The sequence below is a fragment of the Pieris napi genome, chromosome Z, assembly GCF_905475465.1.
Source record: "Pieris napi chromosome Z, ilPieNapi1.2, whole genome shotgun sequence".
In the NCBI taxonomy this organism is placed as follows: domain Eukaryota; kingdom Metazoa; phylum Arthropoda; class Insecta; order Lepidoptera; family Pieridae; genus Pieris; species Pieris napi.
In genome coordinates, this window is record NC_062259.1 from 3,145,047 (window position 1) to 3,166,694 (window position 21,648).

At 33.8% G+C, this 21,648-nt stretch overlaps 2 protein-coding genes and 1 pseudogene across 7 annotated transcripts in view; 1 reads left to right on the top strand and 2 right to left on the bottom strand.

Moving 5' to 3' along the window:
* LOC125062682 (protein furry) overlaps positions 1 to 8,682 on the bottom strand; it is a 101,494-nt gene extending 92,812 nt beyond the window's left edge. For 2 of the 6 annotated variants that reach the window (XM_047668757.1, XM_047668753.1), the window contains exons 1-10: positions 8,544 to 8,682; positions 7,792 to 7,836; positions 7,420 to 7,538; positions 6,978 to 7,172; positions 6,588 to 6,736; positions 5,214 to 5,410; positions 3,512 to 3,727; positions 2,704 to 2,827; positions 2,396 to 2,617; positions 843 to 1,077 (exon numbers count right to left, since the gene is read on the bottom strand). In XM_047668757.1, coding sequence (XP_047524713.1) covers positions 843 to 1,077; positions 2,396 to 2,617; positions 2,704 to 2,827; positions 3,512 to 3,727; positions 5,214 to 5,410; positions 6,588 to 6,736; positions 6,978 to 7,172; positions 7,420 to 7,489 — 1,408 coding nt within the window. In that variant the 5' untranslated portion in view covers positions 7,490 to 7,538; positions 7,792 to 7,836; positions 8,544 to 8,682. Of the gene's footprint in view, positions 1 to 842; positions 1,078 to 2,395; positions 2,618 to 2,703; positions 2,828 to 3,511; positions 3,728 to 5,213; positions 5,411 to 6,587; positions 6,737 to 6,977; positions 7,173 to 7,419; positions 7,539 to 7,791; positions 7,837 to 8,465 lie in introns of all 6 variants that reach the window. The other 4 variants (XM_047668756.1, XM_047668752.1, XM_047668754.1 and 1 more) reach the window with 3 other exon arrangements.
* A 4,359-nt stretch (positions 8,683 to 13,041) lies between these two features.
* LOC125062528 lies at positions 13,042 to 15,958 on the top strand (annotated as a pseudogene).
* Positions 15,959 to 16,660: 702 nt separating this feature from the next.
* On the bottom strand, positions 16,661 to 19,353 carry LOC125062297 (probable ATP-dependent RNA helicase DDX53). The gene is made up of 2 exons (XM_047668110.1): positions 19,335 to 19,353; positions 16,661 to 19,044 (listed from the first exon to the last, which is right to left on the bottom strand). Exons 1-2 carry the CDS (start codon positions 19,338 to 19,340, stop codon positions 17,116 to 17,118), a joined length of 1,935 nt encoding a protein of 644 aa, XP_047524066.1. The 5' UTR covers positions 19,341 to 19,353; the 3' UTR covers positions 16,661 to 17,115.
* Between the last annotated feature and the right edge of the window lie 2,295 nt (positions 19,354 to 21,648).

A 21,648-nucleotide genomic window follows, 5' to 3' on the forward strand; every position in this document is an offset into this window, starting at 1 on the left:
GATGCCAGCTAAAGAATAAAATAAAGTTAATTCGATATATTGTTCGTGATATTGAAAGTATTTGTTATTTTTGTATTAGGTCACTTGAGTTAGTAAATATTAAGATTTAACTTTTTGTAGGTAAAACATAAACAATACGTAACATTTTACTTTATTGCTCTAAAATGGGTCAAATTTGTCTCTTTTTTGGCGGAGAACTTTTTAAGTAGCAACATTTATGAAATGTCAGAATTCTACGGAATTAAAAATCAGAGTATAGGTATATATCGTCGCTGTAGAATGATAACCTTGTATGTCACAGTTAATTTTTTTATTCTTAGACTCATGTCATTTAACTGGTATAATCATATAGTATAGTATTTATGTTATTAATAAATAAGTCCCTTTTTAGCATCTAAAACTATGGACAAAAGCACATAATAATATTTTAACAAACATTGACGAAATGAAACATTTTTTTCTTTTCCTGTAATGTTTCGTTCTCTGGACATACGAGGTTATCATTCTACAGCGACGATATATATTACTAAGGGATGGATAAAGTACCAAATAGCTATGCAACACATACATTATTTGGAAGATAAATTGTGCTATTTGACATTCATCGGACTCATAACTTATGATGGACTTTATGTGACGAATAGCGCTATCTGACAGTCGTGAAACGCAACAATAGTGTTTATCCTACCAATAAGTAATAAATAGCTAATTTGGAACTTATATAGAACTTATCCGTACATTGTGAAACAGACCCTAAACCTTTTGAAATCGGTCATGCTTTCGAAACCCAGAAAAAAACTAAACTTTTACAATTCAGCGTGACGAATAAATGAAAATTTTACCTAACGCGACTCGGCACATCTTTGGGTCTCTATTCTTGAGGTGCGAGAGACACATGGCAAGGAAGCAATGCCAGTTCGCGAGGAAGAATTGCTTCTGGGAAACGCAGAGCAGGCAAGTGACCAGGGGAAATAACGCCAGCCGATGTTTCGACTTGGTGCTCGCGTCCAAGGTGTGACTGTAGAGCATCTCCACGAAATTCTTGAGACAGGGGACGTTGACTTCGTTCTTAACGGTCTGTTAAATACAATAATTGTTTCAAATCGGTATACTCACACTAGACCAGGGTTTACTTTTTTTAAGATAACTTGTATACCTGAGTGGCCTTCGAAACATTTTAGCCCATCAAAAGGTATTTCATAGAGAAGTAGGGAGTAGAGACTTCAACGAACAGAAAGCACGCCAACTTTTGGAAAAAAGCTTTTTGATGGGTGAATTTTCGATTGAAAATTAGGATGTTTTTTCGATATTAATTCAAAATAAGGTGAAAAAATAAATATTTCAAATCAAATAAATTACAGCGTATTTAGGACATAAAAAGGTAAGTTTCACCAAATATCGTGTTTTTTTTTTGTAAAAGATAAAAATAAAAAACCAAAAACATGTTTTATTAAATTTTTCACATAAATTTTGAGGTTATGTGAAAAAAGTGTAAATACAAGTTTTAGATCTTTTTATAGTCTACAACTTTTTCATTTGACTTTTTTCCATAGGACTTTAGTTTTGTTGAATATCGAGATAAACCGTTTTTTACACTTAAAAACCCCTTCCCCTTCCCGACCTCAGATGGCCCGTAAATTTTCCTTTCATTTTTATAATATTCTCCTCCTTTTCCAATGGTTTTCATCCAACTATTATTTTAACGTTACTTTACGTTTTAGGTTTATTATATCGATCTTCATGTGGATCCCTAACTTTTTTGAAAATACTCTATATTGTATACAGTCTATGTTTATTAGTGATAATCTAGCATTTTAATCTAATATATAAAATTCTCGTGTCGCGGTGTTTGTAGTAAAACTCCTCCGAAACGGCTTGACCGATTCTCATGAAATTTTGTGTGCATATTGGGTATGTCTGAGAATCGGACATCTATTTTTATCCCCCTATATGTTAAGGGTAGTCCACCCCTAAATTTTTATTTTTTTTATGATACAGCATTAAAAACTACATACAACCCCATATTTCACCCCTCTACGATCAACCCCTATTTTTTATAATAAATGATATTCATGGCAAAACGACGTTTGCCAGGTCAGCTAGTAGTGATATAACTTTTCAAATCAATCCAGTAATTTTAGAGCCCATTTGATGCAAACAAGAAACAATCAAATATTACAGATAATTGATACGTTGGTTCTAAATATGTTGATGATATAAATGAACTGGTTTTGGCAGTTTAGACAGACTAAAGCTACATTGTTCGAGATTAAAAAGCAATGATTTATTTAGCAAATTATCAATACATTAAGGAATAAAATTGGAGGCTTAATTTGAAAACCACTGATTCGGGACACAAATCAAGAAGAGACACAATTTTTCAATAAATACTAACCGCTGCGACCGGTACAAGAATTTCAACGAATAGGCCGGCTAGGGCATGCCTTATATCTTTATCCTTGACTTCGAGGAAGTACTGGGCACATTCAGTGAGGAACTGGAAGGAGGCCTCGAACTCTTCTATCGGAACCATCTTCACTCGGAAGAACTTCATACCCATCAGCAAGGATATTATGCTCTGCGTCGTCTGCGACGATTGTTCACGGCTTTTCAGTTCCTGAAAATATTTCCATGGTTATAATTTAACTACGCGACCAGTTTTAATTCAAAGCTTTTGAAGTCAAAGTCATCAATTATAAACACCTTGAGATCCGCCGTAAATCGCTTGCGCACTGAAGCGAAACGAGATTGGGCCAACACACCTATTACTTCTGCGTAAAGATCTGCTATTATGTGGACATTGGCCGCGTTTGGGTTGGACTGAAGCCTGAAAAGAAATTATTAATAATAAAAATAAAGTGCGTGCCAAAGTACACATGTCAGAAGTGAAACTTCTTTGTAAATTAATTATTACTAAGGTAAAGGCCCCAATAGATGATCATGTACCAGAATATGATCACTCCATGTATTTGTGCACGGTAAAATTGTTGTTTCCATTGCTAATAAATAGTGTGGTGCAACTGCGGGCGGCGTGGGCCGGGCGAGCGTGTGATGTGCTAACGTCTCGTTCATTCGCCTTAGGTCACTGACCACACCACACGCCGCACGACACTGCTTCCGCAGCTGCACACTTTTACGAAAATATACTTTTATTTCTTCGCTTCACCATCAACATATTTGTATACCTATATTCACACTGTATAGTGTATACGTTCTAATGATAATATAAATAAATAAAAAATCTGCGTTTACTGCACAAGACGTTATGCGACAGAATTGCCATGTAAAGTTCTAATATGTAACTACTAAACGAATACATCAACCAATAGCGTGTATTTTTTCACGGCTCTTTCTCACTCTATCTCAATCGCTCTCTCCCTTTTCTTCGACAAAAACTTCACATCATCGTGACGTTTCATCCATCAAATGTTACCTTCATGCGCCTAAACAAGTTTTACTTTATAAATACGACGTTTAATTTTTCTTAAATCAAAATAAAAAAATGAATTACCCTTCCTTGTAGTTGAACCGTTTGAAGGCAACATTCTCTATATAGTTGACGAGGTCCTCGTGGCCCGGATGAAACGGCAGCTGCTTCAGCACCTCGATAAGAGCTAGGCAGAAGAGGAATTCCACGGCGAGATCTCTCCTCTCGGCGTGAAGCTCCTCGCAACTCCTCTCCACTTGTTCGGTGCCAGCGCCGCTTCCCGACACTATGTAGATGATGCTGGGGAGAATTTATTTTCGGTTTTTCACCTATGCTAAACATTTGTTCACTCAATACAATAGTCGTAAGGAATATTAATTTGTCATCCGTGTTCTGCTCTTCCTGACTGAATGGATGCAAAGTTTAATTAAAGTAATGAGTTCATCAGTTTTCAAATGGACCCGTTATTGTTAAGTTAGAGTATGAAGTAATAGGCTGATGGCCCGAGGTTCTTACCGATTATTGTCAACCATGATTGAACCACATTCATGGAAATAACACCAAGAAGCAACACCCACATGAATTGACTACTATTACAAATTGCAACAGACTATATTAACAATAGAGCAAATATATAGCTTAAATTTAAGCCATTCATAACAAATATTTATTCATAACTTCGCATTTAATCATTCGCATATTTTTGTTTTTACAACCACAGAAATCACAGTAGTAAGTTACGATAATACACAAAAAATAAACAAAGAAAAGTTTCGATTAAGAATTGTCATTTGAAGTCGGTTAAAAATACGAAACTTTATTTAAAGGTAAAAAATATCCTGAAATTCAGACATAGGCACCATCTGTCCACTAACGGTTTTCATATAAAAAATACCAATCGTGATTGCTACGGACCGTCGATTCGTAATTTAGATATCCTAATAAACGTGCTAGCATTATTAAAACGCAATCCCGAAAAAATTCCAACTTTTGTCTGGATTCCACAGCATTAAAAATATTTTGCAGACAATCATGCGCACCAGGTGACGAAAGTATCGCTTAGAAATACAATAGCATACAGCATAAGGACCATAGTGAAATGTAATTTTAGTAAGTTTGATTAAGGACCTATCCGGTCGCCAAACTCCAAAAAAGTACATTGTCACTTTCCATTATCCGTCATCGTTTCTGGAAGTAGGGCGAATGGAAAAATATATTGTGGAGTCGAGTAGTTTATGTATCCATTTTGAAAGATTGATACACTATTTAAATAACTTCGCTCGATAGAAAAAGGAGTCTAAACATAGCCAATTTTTGACATTGAATTCATTTTATGACGAAAATCTATATAGAACATGATTTTGAAATTTACACGATATATTTTATCGCAAGCCAAGTAATCCATTTCCGAAAAAATTAATAAAACATTAATTTAATGTTTTACATAACTAATTGTTATTACAGGCCGGCGCGCCTCAGAGCTCCAGCTCTCCACTGCGCCCCGCATTCCACCCCGAGACACTGACACAGCAATTCGTGCTGGGAGGGCCTTAAGTCATTACTCAAACGTCAGACCACGCCAGCTTTACATTTTGATTTTATCCTAAATCAACATTTATTTAATTCGCATCTTTAATTATTTTATATTCGCAATATATTCATACAGTTTCACTGACACTGATAATTCGCAAACAAGCTCGTATGGTATATATACGCTTCAGCAGTACAAAAATGACAATATTAGTTCTATCGAGTAGGAGTTGCAGTAGAGACGAGAAAATCTTACCTCTTGTTTCTGAGATCTTGAGGTTTCTTCGTTTGTTCAGTGAGCTGGGGAGAGTCGGCCATTTGCCTTTCGAGCCAGCCGAAGAGCGCTCGCAGCAACGAGGGCAGACAATGCTCGGCTACCGTACCGAACGCCGACAGAATCTGATCGAGTTGGGGATCTTCGCCCCGTTGTAATGTTTTGTTTAGAGGCTTTTCCTGCAACAAATGAGGCATTATAATAAATACAAGAGAAGGTCTTCCAAAAACTTAGAGGACCATATGTTTATAATAATAGTTCGGTTCCCGAAGTTTTTGTGTGTAGTATAAACAAATAATTTCTTTGTTGTTGATCAGGATCATAATGTCCTGATGCCGTTGAAATTCGAGTTTCAGCAGATTCACTTTGGCAAGGTTTATATGTATATATTATTTATATTGTTCTGCTGAGAAACCCCAATCAGCCAGCAGATCGAGTGACGCAGATGGAAATGGATAGGCTCCGAAGGGATCCCAATCATATTCCCAAGCAGGCGCTTTATTGGAACCCGCAAGGAAAGCGGAACCGTGGCCGTCCCAGGCAAACTTGGCGCCGTACAGTTGCAGATGAGGCAGAGAGCTGGAAGGAGCTAGGTGAAATACGAGGCTCAAGACCGAAGGAGACTCACAGTGGACACCCTCTGCCCCATGGGTTATACATTAAGGATATATATTGTTTTCATCAGCATTTGCTGATCCAAAGCTTTTACAATCTTTCTTAATGTTCTGACGTTCAGCTCAGAGTTATCTTTGGATATGTAGTAAGGATTTTGGATATGCTCATCAATGAGGATGACTTAAAAATTATAATTAAACTAGCAGACTCGACTAAGCTTTGCTGTGGCTAAAGTTTTTGTTATATTACATAGTAGTAAACTATTCCAGGGAAACGGTAGGAGAACACCAGTTATAGGTATCCATGGGGACTATGCTTTGGTGGTTATGCCATTAAATTGTAGCTTATGTGAAACGTTGGTACTTTCAACATAGCGCCATCTGTTAGAATTGTGACTATCAGATAGTAAACAAATATTTTGCAATTAAATAATATTGCGGGTATAAATTGAGATGTTAGCTATCCTATCTTTTAAGTTGGATCAAACTACACACGGTGTGCAAATTTGATTGATATCGGTTCGGTAGTTTAGGAGTCCATAGCGGACAAACAACGTGACACGTAATTTATATATATTAAGATAAAAGCAAAAGACAACCTTTTAGCTGTCCTATGTGGGGGAAAATGAAGGAACCTGAAAATTGATGGACTCATTCATGTTTATATGTGCCTGAATGCAAGTATCAGAACACAATATAATTACTACATATAAACAGAGTTTTTTCAAAAACAATGTCTCACCAGTGGCTCCGCCATGACAGCTTCCATTTTCCTTTCGGCTTGTACTGTGAATTCTGTGAATAGTAATCTCATCACAAACTCTCCCGGTCTCATATCGGAGTCCGCCGACGTCGACGGCCCCTTCGATGGGCCCCATGGCAACATTGAGGCTGTAACCGACAAGTTAGCTCAATTAATAATAATCATACGTATATAGTAACAAAAAAAAATTATTAGACACAGTGAATTGTGAGTTCTCTTCCCTATCCTTTAAAAGATTTGTAGGTTCATAATTGACAAATATATATCAACAATCACTAGATAATAACAAAATGAAAATTAATATTTAACATCTATAATACATATATATCTTCATTACAAATGTGTAGCTTAAATACAAACCAAGCTTACCTCTGCCAGTAACAGATGAAGTTACAGTGCTGCGTAGATCAACAGGTGATGTTACGTCTTGCAGATTTGCTGAGACCATGTCTATTCTGTGCTGAATATCAGCCTGCTCATGGCGCTGTGGCTCTGATAGTACACTGCTCTCTGATTCTGCTTCACTTGACACCATAGAGGAAGGTGCCTCTTCTGTACCTGAAGCTTTAATTTTAAACAAATTGGTGGCAATTGAGAATGACCGTACCAAACAATATAAACTGGAACAGCAATATTATCTAACACAGCATAGAAAGTAATAGTGCTTTACACAAATATACAAAACTATGAGATCTTAAACATAATATGAGGTCTACTGTTTAAACTAATAGAAATATTAATACATATACAATGAGTACATAGCAATGGAGAATTAAATAAAAGAAAAGAAAAATGAAACCTGAAAACTAACCTGATGTGTCTTCGGGATGGCCATCAGATGGAATAGTACTTAATGAATCTGATTCCTCCGAGGTCATCATAGTGAATGATTAAATATGTTGAAACTATTTAAAATTTATATTAATAATGCTGCAACGAAAAAACAATGTGTCAAATGTAGCAAGGTAGCCTCAGACCATAACTACATAGAGGCTTATTATTATGTTAAATATCAATTGTAGCATAGATGATGCTATGGTCTGAATTTGGAAACTTAAATAAATGATGTTGATTGGGATTGATGATACTAAAGCGTAATGAGTAAACAAGCCAGTGAGCATATTGGTGTTAACATCATTGCATTTAACCAAAAAGTGCATAATATTATCAAAACCCATAATACCTTTGTTAGCATTACTTGATGCAGACCAGTTATGCATTGCCACATCTGTGAACATACAAAAATTTAATTAAAAGCATGCAAGAAATTTGCTTACTTTACTAGTAAAGATGGCATAATTTAGAATTTGATATTCCTTAGCCCACTCACCCTTGGGGTTAATATGCAAATAAAGTATTTTTTTATGTATGACTGTTACTTTCTTGAATCACAACTCTTTGTTGTGCTATTAAGTACTGTCTTTTTATTATGATGTTAAGCAATTCTACATATGAACATACAAATAACACCCATTTACTCAAATAAAATTTTCTTTCCTTAAAATCCTGACCACTCACAACTATGATAATGAAATTCGTGCCTAAGCAGCCTATGACTCATGAACCTATCGTTCAGTGGCGTATTGTAAACATTTGAAGAGAATTAAAGTCCTTGTGAGTCAAGAGCATACATTTATAGAGATATTCTATACAGATGTATACATAGCAGCAAAATATTGTTTTATTCTTTCTACCTAAACAATACGTCTTAAACACGTAAAAAATGCTGGTTTCTAGCGTAAAGAACGCTGAATTGTTGTCACACAACTTATAGGTACTGTCCGATAGACAATATATATTCCTGATTCCTCGGTCAGTTTTATTTAAGTGATAAGTAAAGAATTATGCGCGACTTACTTTTTGCCAAAAACTGCAAGATGTAATCGCTAGCGGACATTTTTAAGATTTCATGGAAAGCTAACAAAAAATACCTACACTTTCACACAAGAAGCATACGCCATTTGCACATCCAATTTCAGCATTTTACTAGTATAAACTAAAATATTGAACTAGAAAATTGTATTACACATGATATATAAAATTATTAGAAGCAAAATCGACCACCTACTAGGAATGGGCCACAAAAATCGTATTTAGATATTGAAATTTGAAACTATTATTTATTGACGAGTATAAATCGTACCGTATCATGAATCCGATATACGCTTTAAGTGAAACTAGGTATTGGTAAGTTATCTAAAGCTGGCGGCTTCAACACATTTACACTTTGTACTTGTGTAGTGTCTGTGAATAAGCGCGATGCGTTACGTCAAACTTAATATGCATCATGCAAAGACTGTCCGTCTCTCTCGCGCTCGGTCAAGCTTATGAGTATAAAAGAGACAGTTATTGTTTTGCTTTTGCTACTGTTGATCTTTACTGTACATGTTGATCTTTTTTCTCATTATTATTTTGTCTGTGATTGTTTACTTATTTGGTTGGAGGTTAGAATACTTTGAAAAAATGTCTTATGAAATATATTCCGTCTAAACATTACCAGGACAATCTCGTGAAATGGTGCACAATGTTTTTAATTATTTTAAGCATCTTAATAAAAACAGTTTAATGAAAAAATGTTATTTTTAATTTGACATCAGATGCGACTGGGGTTTCTAAGAGGAGTACCTATTGAAAGAATTGTTAGTGAAGTAAAAGTAAAGTGTGTAAAGCTAGATTAGAGCATATGTCGAAAAATGAAAAATTATTTACAGAAACTACTCTTTTACGTTCTTGGTCGGGCTTAGAACTTTTGGATCCACCCTCGTATGCACATAATATTTATATGTATTTGACACATTTTTATTTATTTACAACCCAACAAACCTTACTAAAACCAGAGTAGACTAAAATATATAGCTTGGCAAAAAAGTCATATTTTTAAACATACTGTATAGTGAAATTGCATTAGTGTGAGTACTGTGAACGCGCCAGCTTTCGATAACCGACCTATAAATGATATTTAAACAAACTTTATATTAATTATTAGAGCCTGAAACTCTTGTCTCGATGGCGATATCGTGCCAACCGAATGTTTGAGTATAGACGAATACTTACGTTTGCTACTTTGCTCAGATGGAGTAAAACGAACATATTTATATTAAATGTATTTAGATTTAAGATCTATAGGCCTCTTGGATATCGTGGCAAAGCTACGGCAACGCCATCGGTCGGTTGACGGCAGCAACTCGAGGTCGTTTTTCTCATAGCAGTGAACATAATATTATAATTCGCATAAAAGTCACCTTTTTGATAATTGTTCATTTTAACACAATTAAAAAAGTATTCAGTCAATATAATGAGCCAAACTATTATTTTATGTTTATTTCAGAATATTTACGGAGAATCTGTGTCGATGAAATATTCTAAATATTCTTTTAAATTCATTGTATGTCATTTTTACTGCGTATTTTTTATTTGTAAGATCATCGTATTACTAATAACACGATGTTCAATTAAACTAATAGGGCACAAACTATTCCAAAGCCATCTTGTTCTAGAGGTCAATTCCGTCTAGGAAACGAATAAAAAGTCAATCCACGATTCCGAGATTGGGAATTTTTACACCCCACAACAAAACAGTACGTCGTACCACCCATTTTTTAACGTTTTCAACTGATTGAATAACATAAACAATTCAGCCCGAGAGATGCCTGAATCTGCCACAACGCCGCGCCATTAATTAGCGATATCCAAGAGGCCTATACAGTGCAATAAAAATTCCATATCTGTTCTATAGCTGTTTACCTCTAATTTATGTTTTATTTAAGTATATTTAGAGCAGTGTGTCCCAACCTTTTGTTTGCCATGCCCCACCTCAGCCTTTCTCAAATACTTACAAATATTAGACTAAACAAATTATTCTGTTTATCACAGTCTAATTCTAATTAAATATATATTAATATACTTACAACAATTTGTTAATAACCATGAGTAAAAATTTATTCACCTAACTGGTTAAACTAGTTTTACAGCCATGAATATACCTAACCAGTAAAATCTCGTTATGCGTGTGAAATAACAAAAAAAAATTGTTAGTTATATACTCATGTTATATATGTAGAGTAAAAAAAATATGGTTGTCTGTAAAGACGGTTTACGGACGTTAATTTTACTTGATAACGTCATAAGAAAACATTGATGAAAATTTGCATACTTTCATGAATTAAATTAAATTATTATCACTATATTATCATTATTTTGTATAGTACAAAGAAGAAGTTACTTAAAAATTACAATATTTTCTCTCAAAACTCTCTATCGCTTAGTTATTAATAAGAAATTAAAAAAAAAACACTAGCACTCCGGGAGTGCCGGCAGAAGTGAAAACTTCAATATTAACGTTGTGTTTAATTATAAGTATAAAAGTACTATCATTTATGAGGTAGAATACAAAGTTTATTTATTGCGCTATCGTACACAAATATGACAATTTATATGTTGTTATTTATAATATTATATCGTTATTTATATATTACATTAAATTTCGATAGTTAAGTCAGAGCAAAGTCTAAGTGCGCACTATAGATCTCACCCTCAGGCACGGTAGAAAGAGTGGGAGATACTAGTTCCTCTCCCTTCCCCTCGATCTTACGCTTTTTCGATCAGCATCACGTGACCCTAGCGCGTTTGAAAGTTTTTACCCATACAAAAAAGTGCTCAGCGCCGCTAAAGAAGTTTTCACTTCAAAAAACTGAAAGTGTAAAATAAGTTTGTAAAATATTTACGTTAATTAGATTCGGGTGTAAACAAAACTACGCCGGATAATTTCACGTAATTTTGATATGTCGTTAGGTATATAAGAGTTAAGACCGTGTTTCGCGCATTTCCACCAATACTTCATAATCCGATATCGAAGATATTGTTTCGATTTGATACTGATATAAAGGTTTTAAGTTACTCATGAGTAATGAGTTTAACTCTGAAAAACCAGCTAATTTAAATATTTAATTTACCTGGATATATGTAATATTAAAAATATGTTTTCGTTGAGTTTCAAGTTATTCAAAGTTCTATATTTTATAGTTCTATTATCTATATTTTTATATGTAATAAAGTTACAATTTCTTGAATACAATAGTAAATTAATCATTAAAAAAAAAATTAATTCAAGATGGAGTTTAAATATTTTTCAGAAATGAGTACAATTCATCAGACCTAGAAGTAATAGTGGTCTGAGAATGCTGAATGAGTAAATGGAAAAAGATTCTATGTTAATTGCACAAAACAGAACACGATTTTTAAATAAGACATCAGATTCAGACAATTGACATTCGCATTTTGAACGTACAAATTGAAAATCATTTTAAATTTTTATTTAAAATTAAAACCCCAATTCTTTTATAAATTTATACATTATATAGACATTAGACATAGTACTAATCCAATTTAAAAAAACGGTTAAGTGGAAGGTGTTGGAGTTTGAATATGTAAATAATGGCCGGCAACACTTGTCACATGTGAAGAAAAAGTTTTAGTTTAGAATAATGGATTGCCTGTCTAAATTTTATATCAAAAGATTGTTTTCTGTTATAAAAAGTGTACTTCTCTATAACACGCGGACAGTGCAACATCTTAGTAATATATAAAGATAAAATTATTGTAATAAATGTGTAGTATTGTAAGTGCTTGGAAAATATATATTAAAAATGAAGTTAGTGTTTTAAAATAGCCCCTCGCCTCCAAAGCTCAGTCCCCTACAAATTGAAATGTCCCACAGGTTATAGGCCCAGCAAAATTGTTACTGATTAAAAGCCTACAATCTAACAATTATGGACACTAGCAAGGTAATAAGAATAGAAGGAAAGGCTACAATCAACTAATATCAAAGTGCTATTCAAGATTGTGTTGTCATTTGCAAGATGCAGCTTTTAATTTAATTTTAATGTATGAAAACCATGTTAAGGAAATTTGCTTAAATGCAAAAATAATTTTCAGCAGGTAGTATAATAGATCCTACAAAATCTAATAGAATGTTACTTTTCCCAAATGTCTTTATATTTTTAGTACATTCAATTTTTCAATATAACTGAAAACTTTCAGTTATATTAGTTTTAGTTCTAAGTTACCGACTAAGCTGTCACATTTATGATGAAATGCAAATATTTGATATTTATTTCCTATGGATATTATACCTTAAACACAATAAACCATAAATAATTTCCATTTTGCCTGTTATTTATTTATTTATTAGGAATCTTAAAGCTAACACACATATTATAAAACAAAACACTTAGACAATATATATATGAAACAGAAAACATAAGTACAATATATAATTTTTTTTTAAAGAAGATTGAAATTTAACTAGTGTTAGAAGAAAAAACTAGTGTTACTGCTTAAACAAAATCAAAGTCTTCCCGCCTATTCAAATGTTTTCTCACATCCTCTTTGGTGAGGTAGTTATTAAAGATAAAACCTGAAACATTGGCGAATTATGCAGGTAATTCGAGTTCATACAAGGCACTTGGAACAATTGTGTGTATCTTGTCGCATATGGTTATAATAACTATTGTTTTTATTTTTAGGGAATATTTAAAATGGAAGATACAAATGACTTTGACCTTGCAGTCTCTCTGCTACAATGCTTATATACTTGAATCAATATTCGAATATATATAATATATGAATAAAATTTATAATTTATTTTAGGTCATAAGGTGGGCCATGTTGTTTGAATGTTACTTTACTTGGTATGACAATCCTTGTAAAAAAAAAATAATAGAATTATTATTCTTTTTTTAAATTAATGTCTTGTAAATTTTAGGTGTTTGTATTTCGTGTGACATTTCAGTTGTTAGTATTCCTAGTATTTCTAGTATTATTTGGAAATTGGCTGTTATAGAATATAGTTTTGCACTACATATTATGTGGGAGTGATTACACCTCCAGGCGATCCTCCTCATGTAAGTTTGTTTTTAAAAGTAGGAGCAAAATTTTAAAAATAGTTCACTCAAATTGGATTTTAAAGTGAATAAATAAATAAATAATATAATAATAATAATATTTAGTTTGTTCAAACAATTATTTGAAGTTTAACACCAGCTGCAACTGTAAGTTGTAACCCACTTGCAGTAGTCATGTTACTGTGCTTGTGTACATAATTTCTTATTGGCAAGGTGGTGGAAACTCTTGTGTTAACCAAAGTTGTATATTCTTAAGCAGGACACAAAAACATACCTTGACAATTTATTAATAAGAATAATATTATGGTATATCTCCTCCTATATTTATAGCAGAAGGATGCTTAAATTGCTTTTGATTGTCCATTGTGTACTTAGGTAGCAATAAGAGTAGTATATTATCATCAATAATACAAGTGTTTTTTTAACCCTTTAAAATAAACACATATTATAACCTTTCAATATAAATATGATATTAAAGAGCATTTATTTTTAGGGTGCTATACTGATTGAGGCTGCAAGTATATGTAAGAAGTGTATATCACCGAAATCACCACTGACACACTACTGCTCAGTTTGCGATAGATGTATGCTAGACTTGCTATGGATCATCATTGGCCATGGTTTAATAACTGTGTTGGATATTATAATGCCAGTTATTGAATTTGTTTTCAAATTATATTTGGGATAGACATTGGCTATCAACTGCTTTGGGTGTATGATGGAAGTGAATATAGTAAAAAAAATAATTTGAATAGTATTAGGAAAAAGCAACAAAAAGATTAAAAATCTGAGTTGCAGTTGTTATTATTATTCTTCATTTATGGTGACTTTGTATAAGCTAAGCATAGCTTAACCAAATATTATCAAAAATGGGTGATTTCTTGGCTTGTCAGAACAGTATGCATTTGTGTGAACATTCCGCTACACTTACTATATTTGACAAAATACTTAATATTATAACATCAATAGCTCATATATATTCTAACATACTTATATAGATTTCTGTGACTTTCTATAAATGTATATATTATAGAAAGTATATAAAGAAATCTTTATAAATGTATTTAGCCGTCACAGTTAGTATAAAAATATCTAAGGAAATGTAAGTGAAGGCCTGTTAACAATTAGACAGATGCATCTTGTCCATCAGTCTTCGAAGTTTCAAAATTTATTTCAGATGCTACACCAACCAATCAAAACGATAAGCCTGATTTAATTGGACATCCATTAAAATTAAATAAAAGTGGAGTTCTCGTTCCTGTGAAAGATATACCTAATATGATTCCATCAACTTTCCTAACTAACAGTCTGCGGAGACCTATACAAATAGATGGGCACCAGATCCAATATGTAAAGGAATATGTCTATCTAGGGAAACAAATTTCCTTCAACAGCAACAGCAATGAACAAGAAATTGAAAGAATTAGAAGCTCATGGAACAAGTTTTGGTCACACAAAGAAATTTTAAAAGGATCTTATAATTTAGAGCTTTTTAGCTCGGTATTAGACGGTAATGGATGTCTGCATTTTGTCTTGCCTCACCTATGGTAACCAAACATGGGTGTACACTAATAAGGCCAAAAACAGATTGCTTACTATACAACACGCCATGGAAAGGAGTATGCTAAGCCTAAGGAGGTTACATAAAGTTAGTAACAAAACCATTAGGGAAAGGACGAATGTTACAGACGTTCTCAAACATGCTCTAAAAATGAAATGGCGATGGGCAGTACATGTAGCCAGGGCCCCAGACCCTCAAATTTACATGGATGGACTCTCAAAATTACAAAATGGAGTGGTCCCCCAGGGAACAGACATCGGGGCAGACCAAAAATGAGGTGGATGAACGACATTGCCAAAGTGGCAGGCACAAACTGGCTAGAGAAAGCAAGGGATAGACGGGTTTGGAATGAGATGGAGGAGGCATATACCCGGATGGGGTCAAGGCTTCAATAACTTATACTAACATAGTTTAAGAAATATACTAACTCAAAATAGGTTGTAAACAAAACAAATTGTAAGTCTTGAATAAATATGCTTTATTATTTATTTATTTATTTATAACTTTCCTCATGAACACATTCTACCCACACCAGAGATAACACAGTTAGACCTCATATCAGCTGATCTCTGGAAGAGAAAAGCTGTAATATTTATGGCTATCACCTGTCTTTCTGTATTTTTTGTACTCGGAATTCTGGTTATTATGCATGGCAAGAACACAAGTGGTGAAACTAGTGTGGAGTCAAGTATAAATGCAGCAGTGAAGATAAAGTCCTCTTCATTTAGGAATCCATGCAACTTTGGTAGAATAAAAAACTGGATGGTATTCCTTGTTTTAATGCAAGGACGTTTTTACATGTGTTATTGCCATCAAGGCACACGTCAACAGGCAATGGCCTTACATGGCATATAGTTAATGTTGACTTAGAAGACTGGCCCAAATAAGATTAAATTATTTAAACTTAGTTTGACTTCACTTAAAGTTAAAATGACAACCTTTGTCATCAAGCCAATTTATTTTATAATTCTTAATGATTATTATTACAATCAAACCTAGAAATTATTCTTATCAATTGTGTATCAGCTAAATTAAGTCATGACCTTAACTGCAAAAAATATTTAGGTACATATTTGAGTTTTATTATAACTTATGTACCTACCTATTTCTTTCTTAAATTCAAGGAGCATTACATTATATTAATTTCTCCACAAATAAAATTGTCAATCTAAATTCAAGATTATCATAGTAACATTTGAAGAAGAATTTTGGGGAATTTTATTTAAAAGCCTATTTCAGTATGCAATAAACTTAAATATTGGTTATTGCTTAAATGTCGGAAATTACTTGTTAATTTAAATTTTATTTTTGAAATATGGCGACCCACAGCTAAACGCTCTTCGTTCCACTACTCTTCAAATTACATTGTTTATATCAAATTGAACTCTTTGTTGATTTCAGAATTTCACGTAGTTATGTTCAGCTATCATCTTCTTAATTCATCAATCTTATTAATTTACCAAACTTTTATAAATAAATATTAAAATTTCTATCAACTTTCTTATTAAGTAAATATTGTAAAATATTTAAGAGATCAAAAATGGATGGTCCGTACTTTTCAAAGGAGATTTGTAAACAAAAAATACCAGCTTTTTAAAATAACTTTATTATATATCCACTTAAATTAGAGACATAATTTCAAAAGTCTGTACTCTAACAAATCTTTACACAAACATAGATAAGAGAAAAATAACAGACACAATTATTTTCCAGTATTAGGGAAATACAAACTTGTAAATTACAATTTAGACCTTAAAGCTATAATTCTTAACTATAAGTTTTAACAAGGAAATGTATGAGATCATATTGGCCATAGCATGACCCTTTCTATTTAGATATAATTTCAAACTCCTCCAGCCTGAGCAGCCATCCTCCTTTATATAATAAAATAAAATAAATAATTACAGATAAAATGGCACATAAAATTTCAAAATGAGCTATAACTTGATAAACTCTAACACTGTAAAAAGTGCCAAAAAATAATATAACAAAACCGTTTTCTACACAGCCAGAAAATAAAAATATACTTTTATGTATTCTACAATTACTGTTTTCTTCCTCTTTGGCCATGACGACCTCGTTTATTCTCCATTTTGGACATGTCATACCAATCAGCCATGTTTTGGAGTTCACCAGGAACCTCTTGCTTTACTTCTTTCAAAATATTGATCAAATCGCTGGCATTTGCTGAATCATTTTTTGTCATTAAAGATATAACAATGCCTTTTCTCCCAGATTTGCCCATCAGCCCAATTCTATGAACATACTCCTCCATTTTCAGAGGAAAATCAAAGTTTATAACATGGGTTAAATCTTTCATGTCAATGTCCTGTGCAGCAATATCTGCGGCTACTAATATACTGACTGTATCATCCGTTGTATCTTGTGAAGCTGCTTCAAACTCACTTTGATCTTGATCCTCAAGCAATGACTTGCAGTCAAATCCATTGTAAGCTAAGTCTTCTGTAACATTGGAGGCTATAGTTTGGGTGGCACAGAAAATTAAAACTTTGTTATTAGAACCCATATTACATATAAAGTGACGGAGTAAACTAAATTTGTCGTTTTGCTCAACAATTCTTACTTTTTGAGTGATGGTATGCACTGCTTTATTGCAGTGGCTGGAACCAACATTTACATAAACAGGATTGTGCATGTAAGCATCAGCTAGGTGCCGTACAGTTGCAGGCAAGGTGACAGATGTCATAACAAATTGATGTTCAGATCTCAGGTTTGTCAAAGATAAGTTAATCTGAGGCCCAAAACCCATATCTAGCATTTGGTCAACCTCATCCAGTACAATATAAGAGAAGTAGCGAACATTTACATGTTTTGCTATGATCAAATCAAACAATCTTCCAGGAGTTGTAATAACAATATCCACTCCCTTTAAAATAATATCAATTTGTTCCTGCCGATCTGCTCTCCCATGTATACAACATACACTTGTAATGCCTTTGTAGTGATATTTATTAAACTCTTTTTGAATTTGTATAGCTAATTGCTTTGTAGGCGCTACAATAAGTGCAGTTGGCCCAAGTCTCTGTTCTCTAGGTGTAGGCTGCCCTCCAACATGAATTAAAGCAGGCAACAAGAAGGCTAAAGTTTTTCCAGCTCCTTTTTGTGCAATACAAATCACGTCTTCTCCTTTAAGTAAAATAGGCCAAGCTTGGCTCTGTATTGGTAAAGGTTTTGTTAATCCTTGCTCATGTATTTTATCAAGTATTTCTGGATAATCTTTAAATGCTTGCTCAAATGTTAACAATAGATTTGGTATCTCTTTGACTCCCAATTTTTTTCCTCTTCGTTTCACAGTTATGCCATAGATATACTCGCGCCAATAAGTAACCATATCTTGAGACATTAAAGCCATTACTGGATCCTCTTTATAAAAGTTTTTAACAATATGTGGTAATTTAACCCAAGTTACATTTTTTGCCTGGTCACAATGGGTTGATGCTATTGCAATAGCTTCCTTTCCTTCACTATTCACAACTGTATTTGGACTTGACCAACCAGCCTGAGCAGCAGTGTCTGAAGATGAGTTACCTGCTGGTTTTTTAGATGACTTTTTTCGATCAATAGTAAGATCCTTAATCATTTTTTCCACTTTTGCTATGGCAAAATCAGTTCCAAATAGCGTGATGTCTGTGTTATCTCCAGAGGAATCGCCAATTTTTATTTTAACATTACCACCAGATTCTAAATCACGTAGTTTAAATCCACGTCTACCTACCACTCGCCCAACTGTAGCTGTAGGAATTGATATGACTTTGTCAGTAACACGATGTTCATCGCTGGTACATGCTCCAATGGATTGGTTAGATTGAGAACCCATTATCTGGCCTTGGGCAGAATAATTTGCTCCAGATTGGCAACTTCGTTGAGGCGGCGCTATTTGTCCAACTGGAGTAACAGTTTCTGGTATATAATTATTATCAGAAGCCGAGTCAGACATGATTTTTATTTGAATCTGAAACCAATTAAATTAAATATCTATCAACAAGTAAATAACACTTTAAATAAATAATCTTCAAAGAACTTTTAAATTGCGACTTACAATACCGGATCAATAAAATCAGACTAACATTCGTCAAGCTGCGTAGTGCAAAGGTAGCAAAGCCAGGGTTGTTATTTTTATAAAGGAATTTAACTGTTTTCGGTGAGCGTAGCTCTACCGGATTAATTAACAGTTTAAATAAGTAATTTCTAAAGAATTTTTAAATTGCGACTTACAATACCCGATCAATAAAAAATACTAACATTCATCAAACTGCGCAAGTACCTAGCATAGTGACAGAAGCAACGGGTGGTTTTCTTTATAATGGAATACACTGTTGTCGGCGAGCGTAGCTCTGCCGAACTAATTAACACTTTAAATAAGTAATTTCCAAATAATGTTTAAATAGCGACTTACTTACAATACCGGGTCAATCCGCGCCGCGCCCAAGTCGCAAAGTGAAAGATGCATCGATTGCTTTTTTTTTAAATGGAATCTCACTGGTTTCGGCGAGCGCAGTTTTGCAGGATATAGCTCATTTCCGATTTTCTCAAAGTTAGCACAAGACTAGCATATCCTCTGAGATTCCGACCCCGACATAAGCCGTCATTAGGTGGTCAATAGGGCCTGTAGGGCAGAACGAAATCTCACTGAAGTGAGCGAAGAACGGACCTCGAATTATCCGGTGAAGGCGGTTTTTAACACAAGTCTGAATTGGCTTTGATGCTTTGTCATTAGCTAATGTGATGGGATAATCCGTATCCGTTAAAATGTCGGGGTCTCCTACGGGGCCTTTTTGTCGGGAAGGGTAGTTAATAAATCTAGGTCAATAAAACAAAAATTTGCTGGTTTTCCGCTCATAAAACACATTTTGTCGCTACTTCTTTATTCGAGAACAGACTTTTAAAGCCAAGACGAGATGTTACTCCACTCCGGACCACCGCTAACTACCTAACCTCGACCTCTCTTGATGCTATCCATCGGTTCTTATCGTCAACTACTAATTACTTTCACTTCATCTTTGGCACTTAATGTCGGGTTTCTGGATCTTTTGTGTTGGGGTGGGGAGGGGTGATTAGGATTAATACCTGCTTTGTTTCATCTTCGGATGTCGAAACAGAATACCTACGAAATTTTACCCGTATCACCCTGACGTCCAGTTTTCCACGTTCACTACTAGGTACGTAGCACCACCGTTATATGAAATCTGCTACCCATTAAAGTATTTCAAAACCAATTTCTATTAGGTTTCATAAAAATTGGCGTATCATCTGTGATAAGCCCATTTCTATAGGTATACTTATATATATTAATTTATAGTGTCCATGGCATAGTAGTAGTAGGAGTCTCCCGCCCATTTGCCATCTGACCTATAAAAAAAGAGATGGGCTGATTTTCTATAAAATAAGAGTCGGTATTGTTTTATAGTAGAATTCTTCAAGACAAGTCAAAAATCATTTAATCATATAGGTAACACAATGTACACTTATGAACGTCAAAAAAGAAATGTATATGAAATGCTTCTATCTTTACATTTAGTTAAGGACATGTCATTTTAGTTTAGTTTAGTTTTATTAAAAATCATAGTCACTCTAAGATCTATATGAGATATTAAAATAGTAAGTTTCCGGGCGGAATTTAGACTCCGAATTTGTCTGAGATATTATGAAACCAAATTTAGGAGGTAGTACTGCGCAATGTACCTACCTATATTGCTGTTAGTGACTAGAGTCTGGCTAACGAAAGTAGATTTTAGATTTTTTTGCAAACTTTTTATATGACAACACTAAAGTTAGTACGGACAAAATGTCTTGATATTTTTTTATTTTAAATAAGTACATATTAGTTTTAGTTACTTTAGATAATGTTATTGTTCTTTTACAGATAGTCTTGAGATTATTAGCCAACGGATATGAATTTAAGAAAAAAAAATGAACGTTCATTATTCATTGAACGATATGATATAGCTGCATGGAGACATCGCTTTTTGCGTACCATTGCATCGAAACGTGCAGAAGGCAAGCCAATAATCTACTTAGATGAAACTTATGTCCACAAAACCTATAAGCCTAAAAATTGCAAGCATCCACTAGTAAAATAAAAATGAATGTCAAAGTATCAAATTGAGTTGCTCCAACTTTCCTTTTTAATTTAGGGCTGCCATGCTGATATTTTTTAAATTTGCCGCGCTTTTTCAGTATCAACTTCCATTAGCCAGACTCTACCGCAATTATCTATATTATATTGACTAAATTCGGGAAAATGTTTTGTGCCTTTCGTTTCGTTCGCTTTGTCACTTTGTTATTCAACTTCAACAACAACAACTTGCGTGTAACAAGTAATTTCAAAGCCATCATTTCTGTAAAAAAAATATGTGAAGCATTGTCGTGAAGAATGTGAAAAAATACCAGCATTTAAAAGTAAGTTCAAGAACTAATATTTTTTACTGTTTAAGAGGGCCCTGTTCTCCAGTCAGGCAAGCAGGAAATCTTTAGGAACTCTTTCGGTGGCGGTAGCGGTTGCGGGTTTGTTGCGGTTCCCGCCTCGTAACAAAATATGTTTGTACGATCTACAGAT